Source organism: Pristis pectinata, chromosome 34 (genome assembly GCF_009764475.1).
Source record: "Pristis pectinata isolate sPriPec2 chromosome 34, sPriPec2.1.pri, whole genome shotgun sequence".
Classification (NCBI taxonomy): domain Eukaryota; kingdom Metazoa; phylum Chordata; class Chondrichthyes; order Rhinopristiformes; family Pristidae; genus Pristis; species Pristis pectinata.
Genome location: NC_067438.1, coordinates 1,394,433 through 1,419,077, shown reverse-complemented (window position 1 = coordinate 1,419,077; position 24,645 = coordinate 1,394,433). Strand labels below are relative to the sequence as shown.

The window sequence follows — 24,645 nt, the reverse complement described above, 5'->3', positions numbered from 1 at the left end:
CACACTCTCTATCTGAAAGGGACTTTCACTGAGTCCGTAACATACCGAAAAGGCCACAGCTCGAGCACTGACTATTGGTCTGATCTTCATTTTACGGGAAAGTGGAGCCAGATGATGGAAGGGGGAGGGGGAGTGTTGTGACAGAGGTTGGTAGGTGATAGCTGGAAACGCAAGGTAAAGAAGCTTGGGTTGTTTTCTTTGGAACAATAGAGGCTGAGGGGAGAGTTATCAAAGATATATAAAATTACGAGGGGCCAGGATAGAGTAAAGAGGGATGATCTGTTTAGCAGAGTGGTCAAAGAGGAGGAGGCCTTGATTTCGAACAATTGGTTGAAGGATTAGCGAGAAGTTGAGGAAGATTGTTCCATCCAGAAGGAGGCAGGGGTCTGGAGCTCACCTCACCCCACCCCTCCCCCTCCCTTGCCTGGCTCCATCTGACCATCACCCCCTCCCCTCATCTGGTTTAGAACATAGGACAGTACAGGACAGGAACAGGCTCTTCAGCTGAACCAATTACATGAGTAATAAAATGCCCAACTAAACTAATCCCTTCTGCCGACACAATGTCCATATCCTTCCATTTCCCCCACATTCATGTGTCTATCTCAGAGCTTCCTGAATGCCCCTATTGCATCTGCCTCCACCCCCACCCCCCCCCCCCCCCACCCCAGGCAGCACATTCCAGGCACCCGCCGCACTCTGTGTAAAACAACTTGCCCCGCGCATCATCTTTGAAATTACCCCCCTTTTACCGAAAATGTATGCCCTCTGGTATTGTACATTTCAACCCTGGGGAACAGATACCGGTTGTCTACTCTATCTATGCCTCTCATAATTTTATAAACCTCTATCAGATCTCCCCCTCAGCCTCCACCACTCCAGAGAGAACAACCCAAGTTTGTCCAACCTCTCCTCATAGCACATGCCCTCTAATCCAGGCAGCATCCTGGTAAACCTCTTCTGCACCCTCTCCAAAGCCTCAACACCCTTCTTATAATGGGGCGACCAGAACTGAATGCAATACTACAGATGAAGCCTAACTGAAGTTTTATAAAACTGCAGCATAACTTCCTGACTCTTGAACTCAATGCCTCAACTAATGAAGGCAAGCATGTCATATGCCTTCTTTACCACCTATCAACCCGTGTAGCCACTTTCAGGGAGCTATTAAGTTGGACCCCAAGATCCCTCTGCTCATCAACACTGTTAAGGGTCTTGCCATTAACAGTGTACTGTCTCTTTATATTTGATCTCCTAACTTGCAACACCTCACACCTGGCCGGGTTGAACTCCATCTGCCATTTCTCCGCCCATATCTGCAACTGATCTATATCCTGCTGTATCCTTTGCCAGTCTTCTACGCCATCCACACCACCACCAATCTTCGTATCACCTGCAAACTTACTAAGCCACCCATGTACATTTTCATCCAGGTCATTTATATACATCACAAACAGCAGAGGTCCCAGTACGGATCCCTGAGGAATGGCACTAGTTACAGACCTCCAGCTAGAATAAGTCCCATCGACCACTACCCTTTGTCTTCTACGGGCAAGCCAGTTCTGAATCCAAACGGCCAATTCACCCTGGATCCCATGCATCTTAACCTCCTGGATGAGCCTCCCATGAGGGACCTTGTCAAACACGTTACTAAGATCCATGTAGACAACAGCCACAGCTCTACCTTCATCAGTCACCCTTGTCATCTCGTCAAAAAACTCAATCGTTAGTAAGGCACAACTCACCCTGCACAAAGCCATGCTGACTGTTCCTAACTATACTATGATTTTCCAAATGCTCATCAATCCTATCCTGAAGTATCCTCTCCAGTAACTTCCCTACCACTGATGTGAGACTAATCACTGGTCTATAGTTACCAGGATTATCCCTGTTTCCCTTCTTGAATAATGGAACAACATTAGCTGCCCACTAGTCCTCTGGGACCTCACTGTGGCGAGAGAGGACATGAAGATATTGGCCAAGGCCCCAGCAGTCTCATCTCTTGCCTCTCTCAATAACCTGGGTATATCCCATCAGGCCCTGGGGACATCCACCTTAATGCTCTTTAAGAGACCTGACACTACCTGCTCCTTTAGCTGGAAATGCCCCAGCATATTAGCACGCTCCACACCGATCTCCCTATCCTCCACATCCTTCTCCTTGGTAAATACCGGTGCTCATTAAGGACCTCACCCACATCCTCCGCTTCCAGGCTCATGTTCCCTCCTTTATCCTTGAGTGGTCCTACCCTCTCCCTAGTTATCCTCTTGCTCTTAATGATGTATGATGATGTTTCACATCACCTCCCAGGCCCCATCTCACCCCTCCCTCACACCACTTTATACCAGCTATCTCCCCTCTCCACTCTCAGTCCTGATGCAGATTCTTGATCAGAAACACCAACCACCCTTCTGCCTCCACCAATGCTGCCTGCTCCGCTGAGTTCTTCCAGAGATGCCAAGAGATTACCAGTTCAAAATAGAGTCCCAGACCAGCCGCCAGTTGTGGCAGAGCTTACATGCCATAACGGGCTACAAAACAATGTCAGGTAGCATGGTCAACAACGGCACATCCCTTCCTGATGAGCTGAATGCATTCTATGCATGGTTTGAACAGAAGGAGATTTTTTTGTCACCACCCACCCAACAGCCTCCAATGCAACTGTACCTGTGGTCACTGTCGAGGACGCAAGGTTAGTCTTCTGGAGAGTGAACCCGAGGAAAGCATCTGGCCTGGATGGTGTCCCTGGCCATGTGCTCAGATCTTGTGCTGATCAGCTGGCAGGGGTATTTGCATACAAATTTCACCTCTCCCTACTTCAATCTAAGGTTCCCACCTGTTTTAAGAAGACCACTATCATCCTGGTACCTAAGAAAAACCAGATAACATGCCTTAATAACTATTGACCAGTGGCTCTGACATCCACCATCATGAAGTGCTTCAAGAGGCTGGTCATGGCACACGTTAACTCCAGCCTCCTGGAAAACCTCAATCCACTGTAATTCACCTACTGCCGAAACAGGTCCACAGTGAAACAGGTCGACGCCATCTCCCTGGCCCTACACTCAGCTCTGGAGCATCTGGACAGTAAATACAGTCTAATTTAACCAGTTAAGTTAGCATGTATGACAGAGATGGAGAATGTGGGAGAATGGACTGCGATCCTTACTGGATCCAGGGTGGGAGGAGGTGTGGGGGAGAGAGCTGTGGGAGTCCACTGTCTTTTCATGGACATTGGGAGTGAACCTATCCCCTGAAATGGAAATGTTGCACAGGGAAGGGAAGAGTAAGATGTGGATCATCTGGAGCTGGGAGCTGGGTGGGAATCGGTGGGAATGGTGATGAAATGTTCAAGTTCTGTCAGAGTGCAGGCAGCTTCACCAGTCATCAAACCAGTGTGGAAAGGGGTGAGGGAGGGGCCTGAACAGCACTGAAACAAGGACCGTTCCACATGTCCCACAAAGAGACAGGGATGTTCTGAGCACTGGTGAGTTCCAGGAGCTACACCGGTGACTTGGACAATGTGACCGGAGCCGAAGGAGAACTTGCTCAATGCAAGAACAAGTTCATCCAGGTGAAGGAACGTGGTGGTTCTGTTCAAGGAAGAAGTGACAGGCCCTCAGATCACCATGGTGTGAGATGGAGTTACAGAGGGATGGAACGTCCACTGTGCGGATGAGTCAGTTGGAATCAGGGGACGTGAAGCTGTCGAGGTGGGGCAGGACATTAGAAGCGCCACAGGTGTAAGTGCGAAGGGACAGAACAAGGGGAGGAAGAGTCAAGGTCAGAAGAAATAAGTGCAGTGGGGCAAGAGCAGGTTGAAGCGATCCGTCCTGTGTGTGGGTCTTGGAGATAAGGTAGAAGTGGGCGGTGCAGGAGTGGGGGCCATGAGGCTGGAGGCTGTGGAGGGAAGAATTCCTGAGGGTGAGCTCAGTGACTGGGAACCAATGGCCTGATGTTCAGTGGTGAGGTGATGGTGTGGTGGGAGGTGTGTGAGAGCTGCAGTCCAGCTGATGCGAGGTACAGGTCAGTTCACTGCACCTCAACAGCACTGCCCGTGTCAGCAGGTTTGATGAGGATTTCTGCTGAAGACCATCCTGGTTCAACTTGTTTCAGTTTCCTTTTCTGTTTCCAACTGCCGGTTTCTGAAGTAATTGTTCCATCAACAACTTGGTGTGCAGCCTGTCACAGACACTCCCTCTGTTCTCCCCACCCTCTCCCTCTCTGCAACTCAAAACACACTTGTCTTCTTCCTGTTCTCCTTCTGATGAAGGGGCCTTGACCCAAAATGTTCTCTCCTCACTGATGCTGCCTGACCTGCCGAGTGTTTCCAGCATTCTCTGTCTGCCTTTCCGAAGGGAATTTGCTCTGTTTCTATCTGTGATCAGTGGAATAGGTGAAATTTAACACGTGAGGCCAGTTGTGTGATCATGATAAAAATGACATGAACTGACAGCATCCCAACCTGTGAATATATTGGAGTCACTATTATAGAACTGTGTAACATTTTATACCTTAGCCAAATAATGTCGTGTGTCCCCAAACATAATCTGAATTTGAGCCTGTTGAATCAGAAGCAGCCACTCAGAAGTAGGTTGAAATCAATGTCAACTTTATTGCAACACCGGTGAAGCGATAAAGGGTTGTCGATTTCAGACGGAGATGAGGAGGAATTACTTCTGGCAGAGAGTCAGGAATCTTTGGGATCCTCCTGTGCACAGGGCTGAGGAGTGACTGGAACCCGCTGCCGGGGGAGGCAGATACCGTGGCAATGTTCAGGGGGCATTTAGACAGCCCCGTGCACAGGCAGGGAATGGAGGGAGAGAGACCACATGCAGGCAGATGTGCAGTTTGCATTGGCATGGTGGTCGGCACGGCCGCTGTGGGCCGAAGGGCCTGTTCCTGCGCTGTCCTGTCCTCAAAACTGGTTTATTCTCCCGCCGTTTAACAGGGACGGTTCCCGCCCACCGAAAACGGAAATGACGTTTCCGCGACGTCAACGAACCTTTCCCGCGCACGGGTTCTCCCCGTCACTCGGGGAAGACGAAGGCCCGGCGCCATCTTGGGCCCCGCCGCCCCGCTTCGCTGAACAGGAACCTTAAGGCAGCAGGTCACTGATACTCCGACATTTTATGGTTAGAAACAGAGAACATGAACAGATAATTTGCGGGAAGGAGCAGATATTGGGATTACTGCTGGGATTTATGCTCCGGGTTCCCCGGACTCTCCCTGCTGATGTCAGTGAGGTTTCCCGGACCCTGCACCACTGCCGGGATCCCGCACTCTCCCGCTGAGTCCCGGGCGGATTATCGGCTGCTCGCTGCAATTGTCCAACTATCCGCAGGCTTCCTGTGAGGGCTCCCCAGGGATACAAGGTCTGGGAATGTTGTGCCCGGCGCTGGCAGCCGTTTTATTCACGGGTTGGATCCGCATCCTCCTGGATTGTTACTCTGCGGGGACAGATTGTCAGCGGGTCCGAATTCTTACCGTCGCGGTTACTGCCCGCAGAGAAGTAAGGATATAGTTTCTCAGTGAATGTACCGGTGAAAGTGTAGATATGGGACAAGTTACCCGGGTTATAAAAGGACACCTTCCCTCCTCCATAATCCAGGAAGACTCGGATCTTTCTCGGGCGGACGCTCAGCTCTAAGCGTTTCCGTGGTTTAGTACAGGCCCAGAACTCTGTCCCGTCTCTCAGTATCACCGCCCAATATCCGTTACCAGGACTCAGGAAGATGTCTCCCTTCCTGTTGACAGACTCCTTGGCCACGCCCAAGTCCCAACGAGTCTTGTTCCCCACCTCCACGTCCCAGGAATGTCTCCCTGATGTGAATCCCTCCGATCCCAGGACACCCACACTGGGATCAAACCTCTGTGGGTTGTCGGGAAGCTCCCTCCGTTTCCCGGTGTTTCTCACGGTTCTCAGATCGTCAGACAGCAGAAGGCGAGGAGAGGCTGTATTGGGGTCGAGGGTGACCGGAGCTGGGAACAGAGGGACACAGAATGTCAGTCACACTCACCGCCGCTCCCACAGCCCGTCCGTGGCTGCGACATCAGCAGATGCAACGCTCCCAACACGGAGACGGCCCGACCGGAGGTGCGCGCTCCCGACAGGCACAGGGCAGAGAGCGCGCCCGCTGTCCGCAGGCCTTGCGTGAGGTAAAGCGCGCCACCGACAGGTAGCGAGCATGGATGCGCGTGCCCGAGTCGGAGCCCCGCTCCGCAGGCTGGATGGGCGGCTGATCTCTGCAGCAAAAACACATCGATGGAGCAACTCGGGGGGTCGCGCAGCATCTGTGGAGGGAAAGAGAAGGTCGACGTTTCGGGTGGAGACCGTGCATCAGGACTGAGTGTAGAGGGGAGATTGTCCGCACAAGGAGTGAGAGGGAGGGGTGAGGGAGGGGCTGGTGGGTGATCGGTGGAACCAGGTGAGCTGGGGGATGGTGGGCAGGGGGAGCGGGAGGGGAGGCGATGGGAGGCAGCGGCTGGTGGGTGAGAGGTGGAGACAAGGGGAGAGGCAAAAACGGGGTGGATGGAGCCGGGTGGGGGTGGGGGAGGGTGGGGGCAGAGACAGAGGTGGAAGGTGACAGTGGGGACACAGAGGCTGCAGATGCTGAGATGATGTGGAACCAGATCAGGGAGGGATGATGGGCAGCTGGAAGGGGATCGGAGACCCCGGAGGGTAAGTGTGTGGGTGATTGACAGATGGAACCAGGTGAGGGTGGGGAATGGACGTGAGTGACGCGAGGGGGTTGTTTGGGGGTTGGGGTTTTGATGTTCAACACCCCCATCCCCAATGCGCGCTACCGAAAAGCTGCGAGATTGAATGCAGGTGCCCGAGTTGGACAGCGCGCAGGGCAGTGGGAAGCGTGTGCCCATCACTGGCACTGGGAGCTCTTGCTCCAGCCCTTCCCCACACCTCTGGTGATCCACACTGTCCATCCCCCTCTATCGTTCAGTCCAGATGAAGGGTCCCGACCCGGAACGTCAGCTGTCCATCATCCTGCTGTCTCTCTGCATCCTCCTCACCACCCACGCTGGGAACCGGCTTTGCACCGTCAGCAGACTTGGAATTATTACACCTCACCGGCTCATCCAAATCATTCAGACGGAATGTGAAGACTTTGAGCCCCTGTGTCACCCCGTCACAGCTCCTGACTCAAAAATAACCTGCTACACATCCTCCTTGCTTTGAGCCCATGAACCAATCCTCAGTCACTGGCATATTGTCCCCACACTGTGCTCGGGGTGATGTTTGGCACCAGATTGCTCTCAGATTCTGTTTTCCATTTCCTTGTCAATTCCTTGATCATCCTCTGCTGAGTTCTATATTTCCCAATCCTCCTCACTGCTCTCCTTGGCAATATTACAGCTATTGGATCAAAGGAAAAGGCGATCTTTAACTTCTGTCAGCGAAGCCAGGAGTGTTTCTCCTGCTGGGGATTTGGACCTTCTGTAATTGTTGTAAACTTTAAATGTGAGCCATGACTTGTTTGTTCTCAGACCCTTCAAAGTAGTTTCCCAATCGACCGCCCCAACTCAAGCATCACACCTTTGTCGTTTTCTTTCTTTACATTTAAGCGCCTGGTTTCAGATTGAATTAAATCCCCTTCATTCTTGACATTAAATGTTATCATATTCTGATCATCCTTCACAAAAGGCCCCTTAATGGCCAGATTATTAATTAACTTTGCACAAATCCAGGTGCAAAATAGTTTGTTCCCTTGATTCCTCAACAAACTGATCGACAAAACAACTTGGACACGTTCCATGAATTCTTTCCCTTCACAGTTTATTTGCTTTGTCCGGGTTGTATGTAGATTAAACCACTGCTCCTCCCCACTCCGATGATTCTATTACTCCCGTGATACCTACCTATAATTTCCCGATAGATGCTACCATTTGGTGGCCATGAGACAGCTGACAGCAATGTTTTCTATACCGTACTGTTGTTTAGAGAGGTTGAGTGGACTGGGGGTGGATCCTTTAGTGTTCAGAGGTTTGATGGGAGAAACTTACAAAACCCTTAAAGGACTTGACTGGCTAAATGCGGCAGGATGTTTTCCCCTGTCGGAGGAGGCCAGACCCAGGGGCACAGTTTTAGGAGAAGGTGTTGCCTGTTCAGGGCTGAGATGCGGGTCAGCATTTTCCACGTCTGCTCCCAAAATGCTTTGACCGTGATTTCTGGGCCTGGGGATTTGTTTGTCAAAAGTGACAAATGGAGAAATGCTGTAAATTAGCAAAAATCCAAGTGAAATAAAATCTACTCAGTTACCCGCAATGAATTAATACTGAGAGGCAACATTCTGTGAACACACTGAGGTGTTTAATAGCTGGTATCAGGAAGTTTACACCAACCTGTATTGATCACCGTCAGCATCTTCTCCCACACTCTGTACTGCAGGGAACCAATGTGCTTGCCCACATTTATTAACGGGTAAACCTTCTGCAGCTCTGGCACGGTTCGCTTTGCTCTGGAACAGGAGATAATGTCAGTGGTGATTCATTGCAGGAGGGGTTAAACAATGGTAGAAATTGCAAATTCAACTCATCTCAATGTAGGAAGTAAATTGTACCTTTTCTGGGTTTCTGGATATTGCTGTGGAATAAGAACAAGTATTAATATTTGTGTAAAGACAAGCTTGTCAATACCTGTCAAAACGGCTCTTAAACACTGTCATTGTACCTGCCTCTGGCAGCTCGTTCATATACCCACACCCTCAGTGTGAAAAACTTGCCCCTCAGATGCCCGTTAAATCTTTCCCCTCTCACCTTAAACCTATGCCCTCTAGTTTCAGACCCCCCTCATTGGGAAAAGGCAGGAACTATCTGCACCAGCTATGCCCGACATAACTTTATAAATCCTTATATGACCAACCTCAACCTCCTTTGCTCCAGAGAAAACGGTTCCATCCTATCCAGTCTCTCCTTGTCATTCAAGCCCTCCAGTCCCAGCAACACCCAGCGAATTTTTTTCTGCACCCCGTTGCTCAGTCACACCATTCCTATCGTGTGCTGACCAGAACTGCACTCAATACTCACAGTGCAGTCTGACCAACCTGAGTACAGTTGTAACATGAGATCCCAACTCTTTACTCTGCCACGGCTGATGAAGGCAGGCATGCTAAATGCCTTCTTCACCACACAGTTTAACTGTGTCACCATTTTCAGGGTACAATGTACCTGTGCCCCCAGGTTTCTCTGTTCTACACCACCCCACAGGGCGCTGCCATTCACTGTGTGTCCTGCCCTGGTTTACTTCCCAAAATGCATCACTTCACACTTGTCTGATTCCAATTGCATTTGCCATTCCTCGGCCCACTTACCCAGATGATCAAGATCCCGCTGTAAATCCTGAGCACCATCTTCAGTGGCAAGAACACCACCTCTTTTAGTGCCATCTGCGAAGTTACTAACAATGTCTTGTACATTCTCATCCAAATTGTTGATTTAGATGACAAATAGCAATGGGGCTATAACTGACCCCTGGGAACACCACTTGTCACAGACGTCCAGTCTGAAAAACAACCTTCCACCAATACCCTCTGCTTCTTACCATCAAGTCGATTGTGTATTCAATCAGACAGCTCTCTCTGGATCCCGTGCGATCTAACTTTCCACAGCAATGTGGCACCTGGAAACTTATCAAAGGCCTTACTGAAGTGCATGTACACTACGTCTTCTGTCCTGCCCTCATCGACCTTCTTGGTTACTTCTTCAAAAAACTCAATCAAATTCCTGAGATATGATCTCCAATGCACTAAGCCATGATGACTGTCCTTAATCAACCCCTGATTCTCCATATGCTTGTATATCTTATCCCTCAGAATCCCCTCTGGTAACTTTCCTACCAGTTGATCAATATCCTGTTGTAACCTTAGACAACCTGATTCACTCTCCACTACGTTGCCCATATTTGTTATTTTCACCACGGTTTCAACCTGACCAGTCACTTTCAATGAACCATGTACATGTACTTCAAGATATCTCTGTTTGTGCAGCCACTTTGGAATTGTAATCTCATCCTTCTGACCAAAGTGCAACACAATATATTTGTTCGCATCAACTTTCATCTGCCACACACCTGCCCATCCCACCATCCTGTCCACATCTAGAAGCCTGTTCCTGTCACCCTCACAGCTCACCGTGCCTCCAGATCTGGTGAATACAAACACTGAAAGCAGGGTGAAAAATATTCAGCACAGGTTTCAACGGGAAGGGGTTTCTTGGCCAAACATATCTCACTATTTGAAGTAACAGAATGTGTAATCAAGTTTAGTACAGATACATAATAAGTGAGGATTTTCAAAATGAAAAGGTCTCAGGACAGACGAAAGTCAGATAATCTACCAGTGCGTGGGAGGGGTTGATGAAGACGGTAAACATCACCGTGGGCCGATTGGGTGGAATGGCCTGATTCTGTTCTATTCACACTGTAATATGTTAGGTTCAACTTGCACACTCTGATCTTGAAGGCAGTGTTAAGGAAGAGACAGAGAGAATTAAATCAAGAAGAGGTACCATTAAAAACTTGATGTTGTCCTCTTCCTTCAGCCCTTGTTCAACATGCTGAATGGTGTCTGAAAGTGATGAGATGACTTCTGTTGCCTCCGCAATCTTCTCCTTCATCTCCCGGCAGCTTTTCTCTCTCTCCAGTTTGAGATCTTCCAACGCAATCCTCTCTTGGTCACGGAGAAACTGGTGCAGTTTTTCAAATTCTGCTTTAATCTGTTTCTCTGCCATTACACCCTGGTCCTTTGCAAAATAAGAGGGAGTTTGAGCACTGACAAATGTCCTGCTGCCGGATGCAGTGATATCTCGCTACTGGGAGCAAGGTGATATTGAGAATTGGGGGTATTTATATTTTTCTCAGGTTTCACACCAGCACAAGGGCTCAGTCAGGGATAAATAAATAATTTGATTTTACATCGATGATTCACAGTTCGTGATTCAAAGGAAAACAAAATGTGACAGTAACATATGGAACAAAGAGATATGAGATGTACCTGAATGTTGGTGAGTGTTTTCTCAGCATCACTTCTTACAGCAGCACATTCCTCCTTCTTGTCCAGGATTGGCTTCAGTGAGGTTTGCAGTTCCTCCTGAAAAAGATCAGTTCATTTGTACATTTTGGTGCCATTAAAGACCTGAAAAATAAATACTTTTTTGTTGGATTAATGGAAATTCTCAAACAGATTTCCTTCCCTTGAATAAAGCAGTGTAAGTGACTGAACTGAGATGATGAAAGTGAGAAAGCAATTGATATAATAAAGGGAAACTATTTCCTCTGAGAGCTGAACCACAGAGATATAAGGACATGTGAACAAAAGGTTGGGGAAGGAGGTGTTTTTAAGGAGAGGCTTAGAGAAGAACAGACAGAAATGTAATTCCATAGGTTAGGTGTCGAGCAGTGAAAGGCAGGACCACCAATGTGGATTGTGACAGGGAATCTGGGGCCTTGGCTGCAAGGTATAGTTCTGTGACCATGAATGTGCAGGATGTTCCTTGTCTGTGTGACATTTAAGATAATTTCTTCAGAATACAAGTCCAGTGATATAACCCTGAACTCACTGAAGCTGGAATGGAACTTGTTTCCAGTGTATTCATATAATATTATTTAAGAAGGATGTTAATACATTGGAAGCAGTTCAGAGAAGGTGAACTGGACGACTGCAAGGAATTGCTGGGTTTGTCCCATGAGGGAAGGGTCAGGGTTAGGGTTATGGTCTCAGCACGGAAATAGGAGTTTCCACTCACTGAGTCTTCCCTGACGATTCAGCACACATCTGCACCACTTTATTCTCCCCAGGTTACACCCAACCACCACTGAACTCAGCTGCACACCAGGAACAATTTACAGTGCCCAATTAACCCATCAACCTGCATGTCTTTGGCATGTGGGATGAAACTGGAGCACGTGGGGGAAGCCCACACAGTCACAGGGAGAACGTGCAAACTCCACACACCTGGGTCTCTGGAGCTGTGAGGCAGCAGCTCCACCTCCTGCACCATTGGGCCACCCCAACTGACTGATACAAGATCCTGAGGGGTCTTGACAGGGTGTATGTGGAGATGATGTTTCTTCTTGTGGGGGAATCTTGAACTTGGGATCACTATTCAAAAATAAGGTGCCGGCCATTCTCAGGAGTTTCTTTTCTGTCTGGAGTTCATAAGTGTTTGAAACTCCCTTCCAATGAACATTGCCCCTCATGTCTAGGTATCTTCTTGAGAAACAAGAGGGAGAAAGGTTCCTGGGGAGGGCAGGAATTTTGGGTTGAAGTTACAATCAGATCACTCCTGATCTTACTGGATGGAGTCAGGGGGTTGGGGTGGGGTCCACTCCTGCTTCTAACTCAAAATAAAAGAAAAACTGAAAAGCAAAAGAACTACAGAAGCTGGAAATCTGAAATCAACAGAAAATGCTGGAAGTACTCAGCACCTGGGGCAGCGCCTTTGGAGAGGGAAACAGGATTAATCTTTTAGCTCAATGACATTTCACCAGAGCTGGGAACAGTTAGAAATGTTACGGACTCAGTGAAAGTCCCTTTAAGATAGAGAGTGTGTGTGGGGCATGCTTACGTCAATAGAAGATAAAGGACGTAATGATGTTGTTGAAGAAGTTAGAAGAAGAAGGAGAGAGAGAGAGAGAAGGGAGAGAGACACCAGCCTGCTAGTTTTCTCTATCGATGGATGAGAAACAATAACTGTGTCTGCCACTGAAATCCATGTATGGAAGTTGGAAGTAATCCGGTGGAGTTCACTTTGTTGCTGACCTGTAGAAGGAAACAGGTATTTGTGTGTGGACGACCATGATTCGGATGTTTTCGGGGTGAGGAAGTCACTACCGAGTAAACACTGGAGTGTCGTTTGGGTTCCATCATGGAACATTTGGATTTCGTATTTACTCTCTCTATGTTTCTCTACGTCTACGTCTTATCTTCAGACAACGGTGGTTGTTGAAGAAGCCCTTGCTCATGTTTCACCTTATGGCTTACGGAACTGAACTTTAAGAACCATTCCTGAACTTGGAGTTTGGGACTTTGCCACACACACACACGAAGAGTTTAGTTTTGGGGTTAACATTCAAGGTTTAACATTTTTGAATTCTAACATATTAATATTTTTACTTTTATTTTACGTACTATCGTAAGTAGTGATTAATAAAATAGTTTTTAACACTGAATCCTGCTCAGTGTGTTTCTTTTGTTGCTGGTTCGTGACAGAAACAAAGGAGGTATTTGCAGGACTCAGTGCGATTCTAGTGATTGCTCACTCAAGAAGTTGTCCATTTGTTGAAATACGTGCAGATTGTGAGTTGTGTATCTGGGATGAGGTGCATCTGGTTTACAGAACGGAGACGGATTTTAGGATGTATCTGGTCTACAACGACCTGTGTTCAATTCCTGCTGCTGCCTGTAAGCAGTTTGTACATCTCCCTGTGCCTGCGTGGTTTCCTCTGGGTGCTCCGGTTTCCTCCCGCATTCCAAAGATGTACAGGTTAGGAAGTCGTGGGCATGCTACGTTGGTGCCGGAATAGCGGCGACACTTGTGGGCTGCCCCCAGATCATTCTTAGCAACGCAAAAGGATGCATTTCACTGTGTGTTTCAATGTACGTGTGACTAATAAATAAATATCTTATCTTAATATCTTTATCACCCAAGTTTTTATCTGTTTTCCCTCAGCTAACCTGTGACCAGGAGAGACTTCTGCATGAAGGAACTCTCCGAAACCTCACAAATGAATTCCCTGATATGTATCACCACCAGACCTGAGCTCTAAACAAGGGAAAACATCCCTGGACTGTAATTATCTTGTGATTTGTGCTTCAGTGTTCAAGTTAAGGGACAACATGGACACAACAACCTGCATCAGCAGAATCAGATTGTTCAATCTTTGAGGGAATTTCGGTAAAATATTGGGAGTTTAGGAATAGTTTATCTTTAATACAGACTGTAATTTGTATATTCATTGCAGGACTCAGGAAATTAAAGCAAACGTTTCAGGCCATTCTGAAATGCATTTTGCAGATCAGTGTGAATTATTTGGCTCCTGAATACAAAGCCTGCTCTGCAGAGTTGTACAGCATTAAAGATCTGAGGGTAGGTTATCCACCGAGAGTTGCAGTATATAATGTACTGAGTGAGTGGAATCACAGGATATGAGTGTTGGGAAAATTATTTGAAGTTTGGCACCTTGGCGTTCAGGGATTTGTTCATGGAGAGTCCAGAAGTCCAGCAACTGAGACAATAATTCCAGGGCAGTGGATGAGCTTATAGTGCAAGAACTGCCATGCCTTCATCAGGGACATCAAATGTAGACGTCGTCACACTACATAACCAGAAAATGGCACAGTGGCAACTTCACAGTGTTGTCATGGTTACAAAGTGGGCACCACCAACAACAGAAGTCACAGCAGAGGGGAAACCAGAGATACAACAGCACTGAGACCACAGACAGTTACAGCACAACTCACACCCCAAGGGAGGGGTCACCTGGACGCAACTTGCTGAACTGGTCAAACAGGAATTGGGCCAATTTACGGGAAAGTTTATTGTCATTTCCCAGCATCACTCCAGTGAATTCATGTCCTCTTCTTTCAGGCTGCCCCTTGGTGTCGAAGACAAATTGTTTCTGCTACAATTTGAGGAGTGGAAGATACCTGGGTCTAAATTCTTTGAACATTTCTGGCTACTGTACAACATCCACCACACAACCTGGACAGAGTGCAGTCTTTCCCCACAATGGTTGCACTTTCCAGAAGGGTGCTCTGTGTGACAGAAATTCTTGCTGAGGGAGTGTCATCCAGCAGTATAATTCCAACCATCGCTCCACTGTTGTGTCACTGTTCACCAATGTAAACACAGTGTCAGTGTTGTTGTGATATGGCTTCAGACTCGGTGGGATGGGTTCTGAACATTTGACCCAGCCTCTCCTCATTAGTTGCTGCTGGGCACGGCGACGGAGGCCATTCACAGGTTGAGGCAGTGGGCTGTCGGTGGTCTGTCCGAGCCGACTGCCTGCTCCTCACCCCAGGACATATCTCTGTCCGGGGGTGACGCAGAGGGAGCACATGGTGTGTGCTGGCTCACTGGAGGCGTTCAGGGACCGCTGGACAGTGCAGGGGCTAGAGTTCAGCCCAGACACTGAGGACTGGATCTTGATGTTGTGACTGGATCTAAAAATGTCGTGAATATTGTAAATAATTAATAAAGTTATCGTTTAAAAAAGAACTGCAAGGGCTTAATGTGGAACGGTCACAGTTCTGGGCCCTCCTGCCATTTGAACACGAATCAGTTAAAACCCCAGGAACTATTTAAGCAAAAATAAACCGTTGGAGGAACTCAACGGGCCAGGCAGCATCTGTGGGGGGAAATGGACCTTCCAGATTCGAGACGAGACCCTTCATCTGATATTTTAAATCAAATTGCTCCAGATTCCAGCATCTGCAGTCTCCTGTGTCTCCCTGTCACCGTTTACTTTAAGTTTGTAAATGCTGATGTGTTAACGTTAAGTGCTGGGAATAACATTACCTGCTGTGAAAACGTTGACTAGAAGTACTTTGTCTTTAAGAACATAGAACACTACAGCGCAGTACAGGCCCTTCGGCCCACAATGTTATGCCGACATTTTATCCTGCTCTAAGATCTATCTAACCTTTCCCTCCCACGTAGCCCTCCATTTGTATTTTAGATTTTTTTATGAATTTAGTATATTTTATATTTTGAAGTAAAATCGGACAGGGCATTAACCAGACTTCGCAAGGTGAAGTAAACACATCCCACAGATCCTCACCCACCATTGAGGACCCAGCGGTATTGGTCTGATAATAAACTGTCCGGGAGATTTCACTTGGCCTCCGAAGGACGGTTTGCAATGGAAATCTCCCCTCATCTTTCTGCTTCCTGACCAACGTTATAAAGAACTGAGTTATGAAACACACACACACATCATCTGAAGTTCAGGCTCTAATGAGAGATGATTAAATCCAACAGAGAAACCAGCCCAGATCCGTTTCCAGGTTTTACTTTTCACAGTCTGCTCACCTTGAACTCCTGCACAGCCTCTTCCAGCAGCAACAGCTCGTGGCCGCGATGGTGCTTTGAATGTTGACAGAGCACACAGAGGAGCTGCTTGTCGGTCTGACAAAACAACGTCAGCATCTGCTTGTGGCGGCTGCATTGCTGCTGACTTGTTTCCCTTTTTGAAAAGAACTCCATGATGCTGGAGAGGCTGCGATTTGGCCTCAGGAATTTGGAGGAAGACTTCCTTCTACAGATGGGACAGGCGACAGTGCCGGCGCTCTCCCAGTGCTGAGTAATACAGGATCGGCAGAAACCGATCACAGTCGATCGAGACAGGATCTTTAAACAGATCGTGACACACAGCACACGAGAGATGACCCTCCGTGTCAATGGACTCACTGAATTCACTGTGATCAAACTAAAATGGTGCCTGTAAGAACAATATACGCCTTCACTTTCTGTTTCAGAGTTCTGTGCCACACCCCAGACTACAGGACCGACCAACACGCTGGCTCACCAAGTTCTTCAGGAAAACTTTACCTGCCTGCATTCACATCCTGAGCCGCCCGGACACGACCAAGTTGTTGCGACTGTGCTCCACCAGGAGTCATAAGACCATAAGAAAGAGGAGCAGGAGGAGGCCATCTGGCCCGTCGAGCCTGTTCCCCCATTCAGTAAGATCATGGCTGATCTGGCCGTGGACTCAGTTCCACCCGCCCGCCTTTTCCTTATCACCCTTAATTCCCCGATTAGACAACAATCTATCTAACTGTCTTAGTTATATATAATGAGGCAGCCTCCACTGCTTCCCTGGGCAGAGAATTCCACAGATTCACTACTCTGGGAAAAGCAGTTCCTCCTCATCTCCGTCCTAAATCTACTCCCCTGGTCTACACCTATTAGGCTCCGTCCCCTGGTTCTAGTCCCACCCACCAGTGGAAACAACTATAATTCCTCTGTCTTATCTATCCCTTTCATAATTTTACATGTTTCTCTAAGATCACCTCTCATTCTTCTGAATTCCAGTGAGTATAGTCCCAGGCGACTCACTGTCTCCTCACAGGCTAACCCCTTCATCTCTGGAATGAACCTGGTGAACCTCCTCTGCACCGCCTCCAAAGCCAGTACATCTTTCCTCAAGTAAGGAGACCAGAACTGCACACAGTACTCCAGGTGCAGCCTCACCAGTACCCTGTACAGTTGCAGCATAACCTCCCTGCTCTTAAATTCAATCCCTCCAGCAATGAAGGGCAACTTTCCATCTGCCTTCTTGATAACCTGTTGCACCTGCAAACCAAACTATTGTGATTGATGCACAAGCTCTCCCAAGTCCCTCTGCACAACTGCATGCTGCAATCTTTCACCATTTAAATAATCTGATCTTCTATTTTTTTCCTTCCAAAGTGGATGACCTCGCATTTACCAGCATTGTACTCCATCTACCAGCCTTTCCCACTCACTTAACCTGTCTATATCTCTGTACAGACCCTCCGCATCCTCTGTACAATTTGCTTTTCCACTCAATTTAATCTGGAGCTGCTCTCCAGTCTGCTGTCGGCACTGCCGGATCGTCCAGCAGCATCAACGATACAGTTGAAGTCCCCGGTCAGAATGACCGGTAGGGATGTTGCCAGCAGTGGTGGGAGCTGCTGGTGGACAGCCAGCCCCTCGGTCAGCACGGGTGAGACGTACACATTGATCAGCTGGAGCAGAGTGTTACGGGACATTACGTCGGCCATGAGGAGCCGCCCCTGACCCCCACCACCTCTTTGACTTCAGTGATCAAGAAGTTGCCCCCAACCCCCCCTCCCCCCCGCAGCAGAATCCCCAGGCTGGAAGCACGGCTATCGTTGGTCCCCAACCACAGGCAACCCCAGTACCACCATCGCAACCACCACCGGTAGTTGCAGAGGTGTGGCAGCCTGCACTCCTGCAGAGAGGTCACATCCACCTTGACCTTGTCGAGGTATTGCAAGGCGTTAACACATCGCACGGTGCTCTTCACCCTGCACACGTTTCGTGATGCCAGTTTTATCTCCATGGTTATTTTGGACCTCAGGCTTCACAAACACACAGGCAGACTAAGCCCTCTCCTGCCCACAGCCTTGGTGAATTGCAGCACCGCTTCTGGGCTCAGGTACTGGGAATGGTCTCCCCCAGGGAGAGGGGTCCCTTGTGGCCAAGGATGATCAGTCTGTGTTCCTGTTCTTCTGGCCTAATGTCTGAACCCTCCATCTCCAGGTGCTGGGGTACATCGGGTGTTGCTCTGCTCCGTCTCTCCGAGCTGGGGGACAATCATATGTTCTTGACTGTCGGCTGCTCTCTGTGTCCCCTCCATTTTGACGTTCCCTCTGCCCACGTCATTGGCTTCCCGTATTGGCGACATCCTGAGACCAGAGGTTGCTGACGCCCATCTGTGCTTTTTCTTTCCTGTGTCACTTATTCTCAGTGGCTCGTTGTCTCTGGGTGGTGCCTTCTGCATCTTCTTCCCCTCCACCTCCTGCCGTTCCCCTCCTTGTCTCTCCGCCGCTCCCTCTCCCACTGACTCTACCCGTTGGGAAGGGTTCGTGCTGGGGGTTTGGAGCTCGAGGTGGTTGGGCTTCCCTCACTCCTCCCGGTCTCGGTCCCTGCTCCGGTAGGGGTGTACCGGCATTCCTAGGGGTGTTGTGTTGGTGCCAGCTTCCCTTCTTATTGCCTCTGTGCTGAGGGCAGGCTCTGTTGAGACAGCCTGCCTCCCCGCACAGGGTACAACTTCTGCTTCCCTGCAGTCCTTGGTCTGGTGACCTTCCTGCTTGCAGTTCTTGCAGATAACGGCACTGTATTTGGCCACCTCGTATCCAGGTTTGTGGAAGTTTTGACACACCCGGGCTGTCCCGCGTCCACCACTGTTCCCTCAGATGCCAAACGCCGAGGGTAGGTGGATGTTGGCTCGCTTATCGCTGACCCTCAGCTTGACCTTTACCTGGTGCTTGTGGTCCAGGTCCCAAATAGGTCCACACAGCTTCCTGCTCCCTCGACGGATTTCATTCGCTCTTTATTGGTTTTATTACCAGACTCTCTGTGGTTTTACAATGTGGAATTTTGGGATAACTGGAGTCCGTTCAGCAGCAAACTGCGGTCAGTTGGAATTTCTACCCCACTTCCCCTGAGCCCTGGTCCTCCGCCGGTCCCGGGACTGGAGCCGATTCTCGGCCAGTTTCCATCCCAAGTCCCGAAGACAAGATAAATATTCCCCATGAATCTATTCCCAGAGATGGCGTGGAGATGGGACTTGGATGTTCACACGGTCAAATGAAACTGTCCCAGCCTCATAACTGAGAGACCTCCCCGTTCCCAGAGATGGGAGAAGCAGGGAGAGGAGATGGAGGGTGGTGCTTGGGGGAAACCCGTCACCAACCCGTCTCATTGTCCACATTCCCGGCTTCGATATCAGTCCGACCCACTCCCCACCTCTGCACAAACTCCGAGGCTGCTCCCAGACACAGCACCAATTCCCCGCTCCCTCCCATATCACAGAGAAATCACAGAGGAATCACTGTGCTGTCTCCTCAACAAAGACGTTATAAACGTTTTGAGACGTACTACGACGCATTCATGTGTCGACCAAGACATCCCGTTCCATTAGTGTCTGAAACTCTGTCCCTTCTTCACAGAGACTCTGCAGTGGCTGCACGAGGCTTCAGTGCAGCTGCTAGAACTGGTCTTCTCCCTATTCCTCAGCACCTCCACCTCCCAGTCATGTCCCCCAGTGCGAACCCCTCCGATCCCAGCACATCAATCCAAGCTGGCAGCCTCTTCTTGGTGCCAGGACAACCCTCCAGTCAAATGTGTATCTTCCGGCTCCTCAGACTCCCCAAGCTCCGAAATCACAGCTGCTTTCGGCTGTGGACACCTCCTTGAACTGGAACATGAGCAAGTATCTGGCAGCCAACGTCTCTCACCGAGTTCATGAGCAGCAGTTACGTTTGTCTCAGTGTGCGTCCCTGGAAACAGCCTTTGGAGCACGGGGTGCCCGTGTTCATGCAGCTGCTCAGGATGGACGTCGACAAAGATCCCTGCATCCCTTCCCAGGCCTGATCGGCAAACATTCCTTCCAGAGGGAGAGGGATGACGGTCTCATTCCCAGCGCAGCATCTCAACCGCAGCACTGAGACTCCGGCTGTGCGTGAAGGATCTGACAGGGTGGGTCCTCCTCACCACCAGCCAAGCGGGGGCTCGGTGCGTGTGAAAAGTTTCCTGACGAGCCATTCGACCAAATGCCATCCACCAGGATCCACCTTCCCCTTTTCCCGCAGGGCCTCGAGGACATGCATGCAAACCACAGCCTGGTTAACTTCTGGTCAAACGTGATCCTCTGCACAAACTTGTCTGCAAGGGTCAGTTAGTGCGTTCAACCTGCGTTGCTTCCATTCCAGGACCGAGGACACGCCACCATCAGTCACTTCAGCTGCAGGACACGGGCGATGTTTACGTTGGCGAATGTTGGAAGCCTGAGCTCAAAGTCATCACCAACTGAAGCATGAGGGAGGCCGAGTCACCACTGAACAGCGACAACATTGCCCTCACGATACAATACCACCCTCCAAAAATAACACACTCTCGAATCTGATCTTCGTCGCGACGTGTGGACGGAGATAACAATTCAAGGACGTTCCCAAATCCTCCTTGGAAAGTGTAACATCCCCATTAACGTGCGGATCCCTGGGCCGTGACAGATCAAAGTGGAGAAGGAGCCTTCGGGAGGGCACCAAGAACAACGTTAACGCGTCGCCGGCACACAGAGTCCCAACAGAAGCAAGTTCCCCCTCCATTCACAGCCCGCCCCAAGCACCCACTCATGGCTGGGTCTGGGTGTCTCACACTGGCTTCATCAACAGCCTCAAAGATAAAATGAAACCTCGACCCCGAGAGACTGCCCAAGCGGGGGAACTGAGGGGAGAATTGCCCGGGAGAAAACTAACGGAGTTCACAGGGCCTTGACCGAACTGGAGACGGACGATGCGGAACGCGGAGCGAGAGGCGCTGCCTTCACTTCCCTCGAAGCTCCGCGCCTGAAATGCGGAACATGAGGAGAAATGCGGCCGTCATTTGTCTGAATGAGAATCATCCACAACGTGGATCTCGGGGAGGCGCTGCCTTCAGACGCTGGAAGAAACACACACGGGATACGGACCCGGAGGGACTCGGGGTGCGGAGTCGCTGTGTGTGTGTGTGTGGGGGGGGGGGGGGTGGGTCAGGAGGTGGGAGGGGCTGCCTTCACTTTCGAGGGAAAGAGCCTCAATGCGGACCTGTGTGGAGACGCTGCTCTCACTTCCCTGCAGCAGTCACCCTGGGTGCGGACCTGGGGGAGACACTGCCTTCAATTACTGGCAGGGAAAAAAAACCACACTGAATGCGGACCTGGGGGAAGACTCCGCCTTCACTCCGCCCCCCCCCCACCCCCCACCGCAGGAGAAGGAGCCGAGGTTTCTCTCTCTCTCTCCGCATCGCTCCGATTTTATTTAAACCTGCGAAACATCGGAACAGCAGTCGGCGGACTGGCTGCTCTGTCTCAGCGCGTTTGTCGTTGTCCCCGGTCAGATGAGCACATGAAGAACTGTATTGAGAGAGACGTTGCATGAAGTATTTTAATTTCTTAAGTATATATTTTTTGGTTTTAAATTAATATTCAATGTCTTTATCATCAACGTAAACGTGGCTAAGACTTCGAAGATAAGGTTTTTCCTAACCCTTCGTTTATTTACGGGAGAAAATCGAGAATCTCATAACCATGAAGCGTATCACCTGCGCCGTGTAAAAATAGTAGAATCATGGAAAAATTGCAGCATCTGTGCTGGTCTTTTATATTTCAAAATTAAAGATTAGTTTAACATAATAGTATATGCAGGAAATACAATACAAACGGCTGATGTCTTTGGTTACATACATAATGTCATCAATTCAATACATTCTATTTGCAAAGTGCCAATGCCACATATGTGGCCTGTTTGAACAAATACGCATCAGGTGTTTGAGAGGCTGCCACACAGGACCCAGCCCTTCAGTGTCCAGTGGCTGCAAGGTCTTAGACTGGAGTCCTTCCCCACAAAGCCGTTGTGTTGGCTGCACCGAGCTTCAGCACGTCCCTCAGCAGAGGCTTTTTCCCAGGGCTGAAATGGTGGCCACAAGAGGATACAGGTTTAAGGTGCTGGGGAGTAGGTACAGAGGAGATGTCAGGGGTAGGTTTTTCACTCAAAGAGTGGTGAGTGCGTGGAATGGGCTGCCGGCAACGGTGGTGGAGGCGGATACGACAGGGTCTTTTAAGAGACTGTTGGATAGGTACATGGAGTTTAGAAAAATAGAGGGCTATGGGTAAACCTAGTAATTTCTCAGGTAGGGACATGTTCGGCACAGCTTTGTGGGCCGAAGGGCCTGAATTGTGCTGGAGGTTTTCTATGTTCTCTATTTCAGTTCCAAGGCCCTTCCTCAGGGTCGGAGGATATTGCAGATGAGCAGCAGATAAAAGGTGAAAGAACTGACCTGGGAAATAAACGGCTGGTGAACAGGAGATGCTTAAATGGCAACAATGATACTCATGAAGACTAAATGAAGAACCGTTCCAGAACAGATAACCAGAGCATCCACGACCTTCGTCACCACCTCAGGGATGTAGATCATTGAGTTCTCCACACTGATCACTTTCCAGGCACATTACCTAACAAAGACTTCCAAAGGGTTAACAAAGTAATAGTTTTCTGGGTGAACTTGCACCATTGGGAGATCGGCCTGGGCACTTCCCCACACAGATCACTGGAGTGCACCAAACATTTTCCCAGCATTTGTTGCACATCTAAACATATCACAATTTGTACATTGCACATTCCCTCCACATTCTCTGAGGTCACAAATGAAACATCAATTCAAGAATCTTGAGCACAACATCGGCCAGCCTCAGTTTTCAATTCTCACGTTAGGTGAAGCCTCACTGATTGCAGCTACAATCTGCCCTCTCTGCCTCACTGACCATTGCTCATCCCACATGGGACCACTCACAGCATGGGACTCAGTCAGGGCAGATGGTTACATGACGGATGTCCGCACACAGAACATTGTTGTGTAGCCATTTCTACAGATGTTCCATGACTGCCTAGGAGAGGGCTTCTTTCTGGTCTGAGTCCGGACACAGTGATCAACACTGCAAAAGTATTCAGACCCTGCGTCAGTGCATGTGACTGTTGTTTTGTCAATTCATTTTACTCCATTAACCATTTACGATCAACCACATGGATGGGCCTGGAGTCACGTGTAGTCCAGAGCAGACTGGGTCGGGAGGGCAGATGAAGGGCATCAGAAAAATCAGTAGTTCTCTGGTCATCATTATTAATGACTTTTATAAAAAGTATTCCAAATTATTCCCTGAAATTGCAGTGGTGGGAATTGAACTCATGTCGCTGGATTATTCCTCTGGTAACAAATTTACACAATGTCAACCATGGTTTAACTGTAAAAAACCTGGTTGCATGTATTTCTGCCCAGCTGCAAGACACATTATGGGATATTGGGGGAACGAGTGCCACACACTGAAGATGTTTAACAAGACGCGTGAAATCCAATCTGTGGGCAGGTGTCCGCTCCCCTTCCTCAGGCCCAATGAAAAGTTCACACTCCGACATGTAGATCCGGCCACGACAGACGCCGGCTGGTCTGTAGCACGTTTCCCAATATTTCCCGTTCTATTTACGTTTCACTATCTGTAACCGGTGTTTTCATTGGCTGAGCGACAGAAAAGCGTCCCAGTAGATCTGCTGGTGTTCCAGCTCGGAGATTGAGATCAGTCACCAGCACCCTGCTGGTGCTCCATTCTCCGCTCAGTTATGGGTGGACGAGAATCTCTGGGCAACTGGACTTCAGCACAGCAACACTGCACACTGCAGTCAGTGCAGATTAAAAATGCTTAACATGGAGTTACTGGGTTAAAGATTTGTTTCAGGGGAGCAGAAAGATCTGCAGAGTTCAAATATTTAACTTGAAATGTAACCATCTGGCAGGTAACATTTTATTAAATGACTGTCACAGGAAACTTCTCCAATCTTTTGCTTCCATTCCTGTTCTGGTTGCTCTGTCTGACTCTGAGAGTTCACTGTCTAAAGTACCCATTACCCACCACTCCCTGATACTGAGAAGGCCAGGCACAGTGTCGCTGTTCAGAGACTTTCTAAAACTCTCAGTCTCTCACAAGACAATCCCCAGCAGGTCCCTATTTAACTCCTCACACCTTTCATCATTGCCAGAAGCTGCCCAACCGCACTGGGAGTGAAAACTTCCGCAAAATTCAAGAATATTTGGGCTCACCTCATTCTGAGGATCTGACCACAGGAATTCTCCCTTTTCCTCTCGATCCGTGAGCACCATCACAGCAGCTGCTCCCTGAAAACTTTCACTTTCTCTGTTCACTGAAGGACCAGGCTGAGTAAAGGTCTCTCGTTCTGGATGGGTGGGGCTGGGCTGGTCCCCTGGGAGGGGAGCTCCGTTGGCCCAGTGACAACAGCAGAAACAAAACTAATTTTCCTCTTTTTTTAAATCAGGGCACAGCTCATAAAACCTGAACCACACAAAGGAACAGGGGACATAATGACCCGGACC

At 49.1% G+C, this 24,645-nt stretch overlaps 1 protein-coding gene across 1 annotated transcript in view; it reads right to left on the bottom strand.

Annotated features, from left to right (window-relative positions):
• Window positions 1–4,591: 4,591 nt before the first annotated feature.
• The window catches only part of LOC127585799 (uncharacterized), a 74,096-nt gene continuing 54,042 nt past the window's right edge, over window positions 4,592–24,645 (bottom strand). Inside the window, exons 14-22 of the mRNA XM_052043497.1 lie at window positions 20,985–21,074; window positions 17,615–17,726; window positions 16,564–16,618; window positions 16,045–16,453; window positions 11,007–11,102; window positions 10,522–10,755; window positions 8,577–8,599; window positions 8,359–8,474; window positions 4,592–5,982 (exon numbers count right to left, since the gene is read on the bottom strand). Coding sequence (XP_051899457.1) covers window positions 5,411–5,982; window positions 8,359–8,474; window positions 8,577–8,599; window positions 10,522–10,755; window positions 11,007–11,102; window positions 16,045–16,453; window positions 16,564–16,618; window positions 17,615–17,726; window positions 20,985–21,074 — 1,707 coding nt within the window. The 3' untranslated portion in view covers window positions 4,592–5,410. The remainder of the gene's footprint in view (window positions 5,983–8,358; window positions 8,475–8,576; window positions 8,600–10,521; window positions 10,756–11,006; window positions 11,103–16,044; window positions 16,454–16,563; window positions 16,619–17,614; window positions 17,727–20,984; window positions 21,075–24,645) is intronic.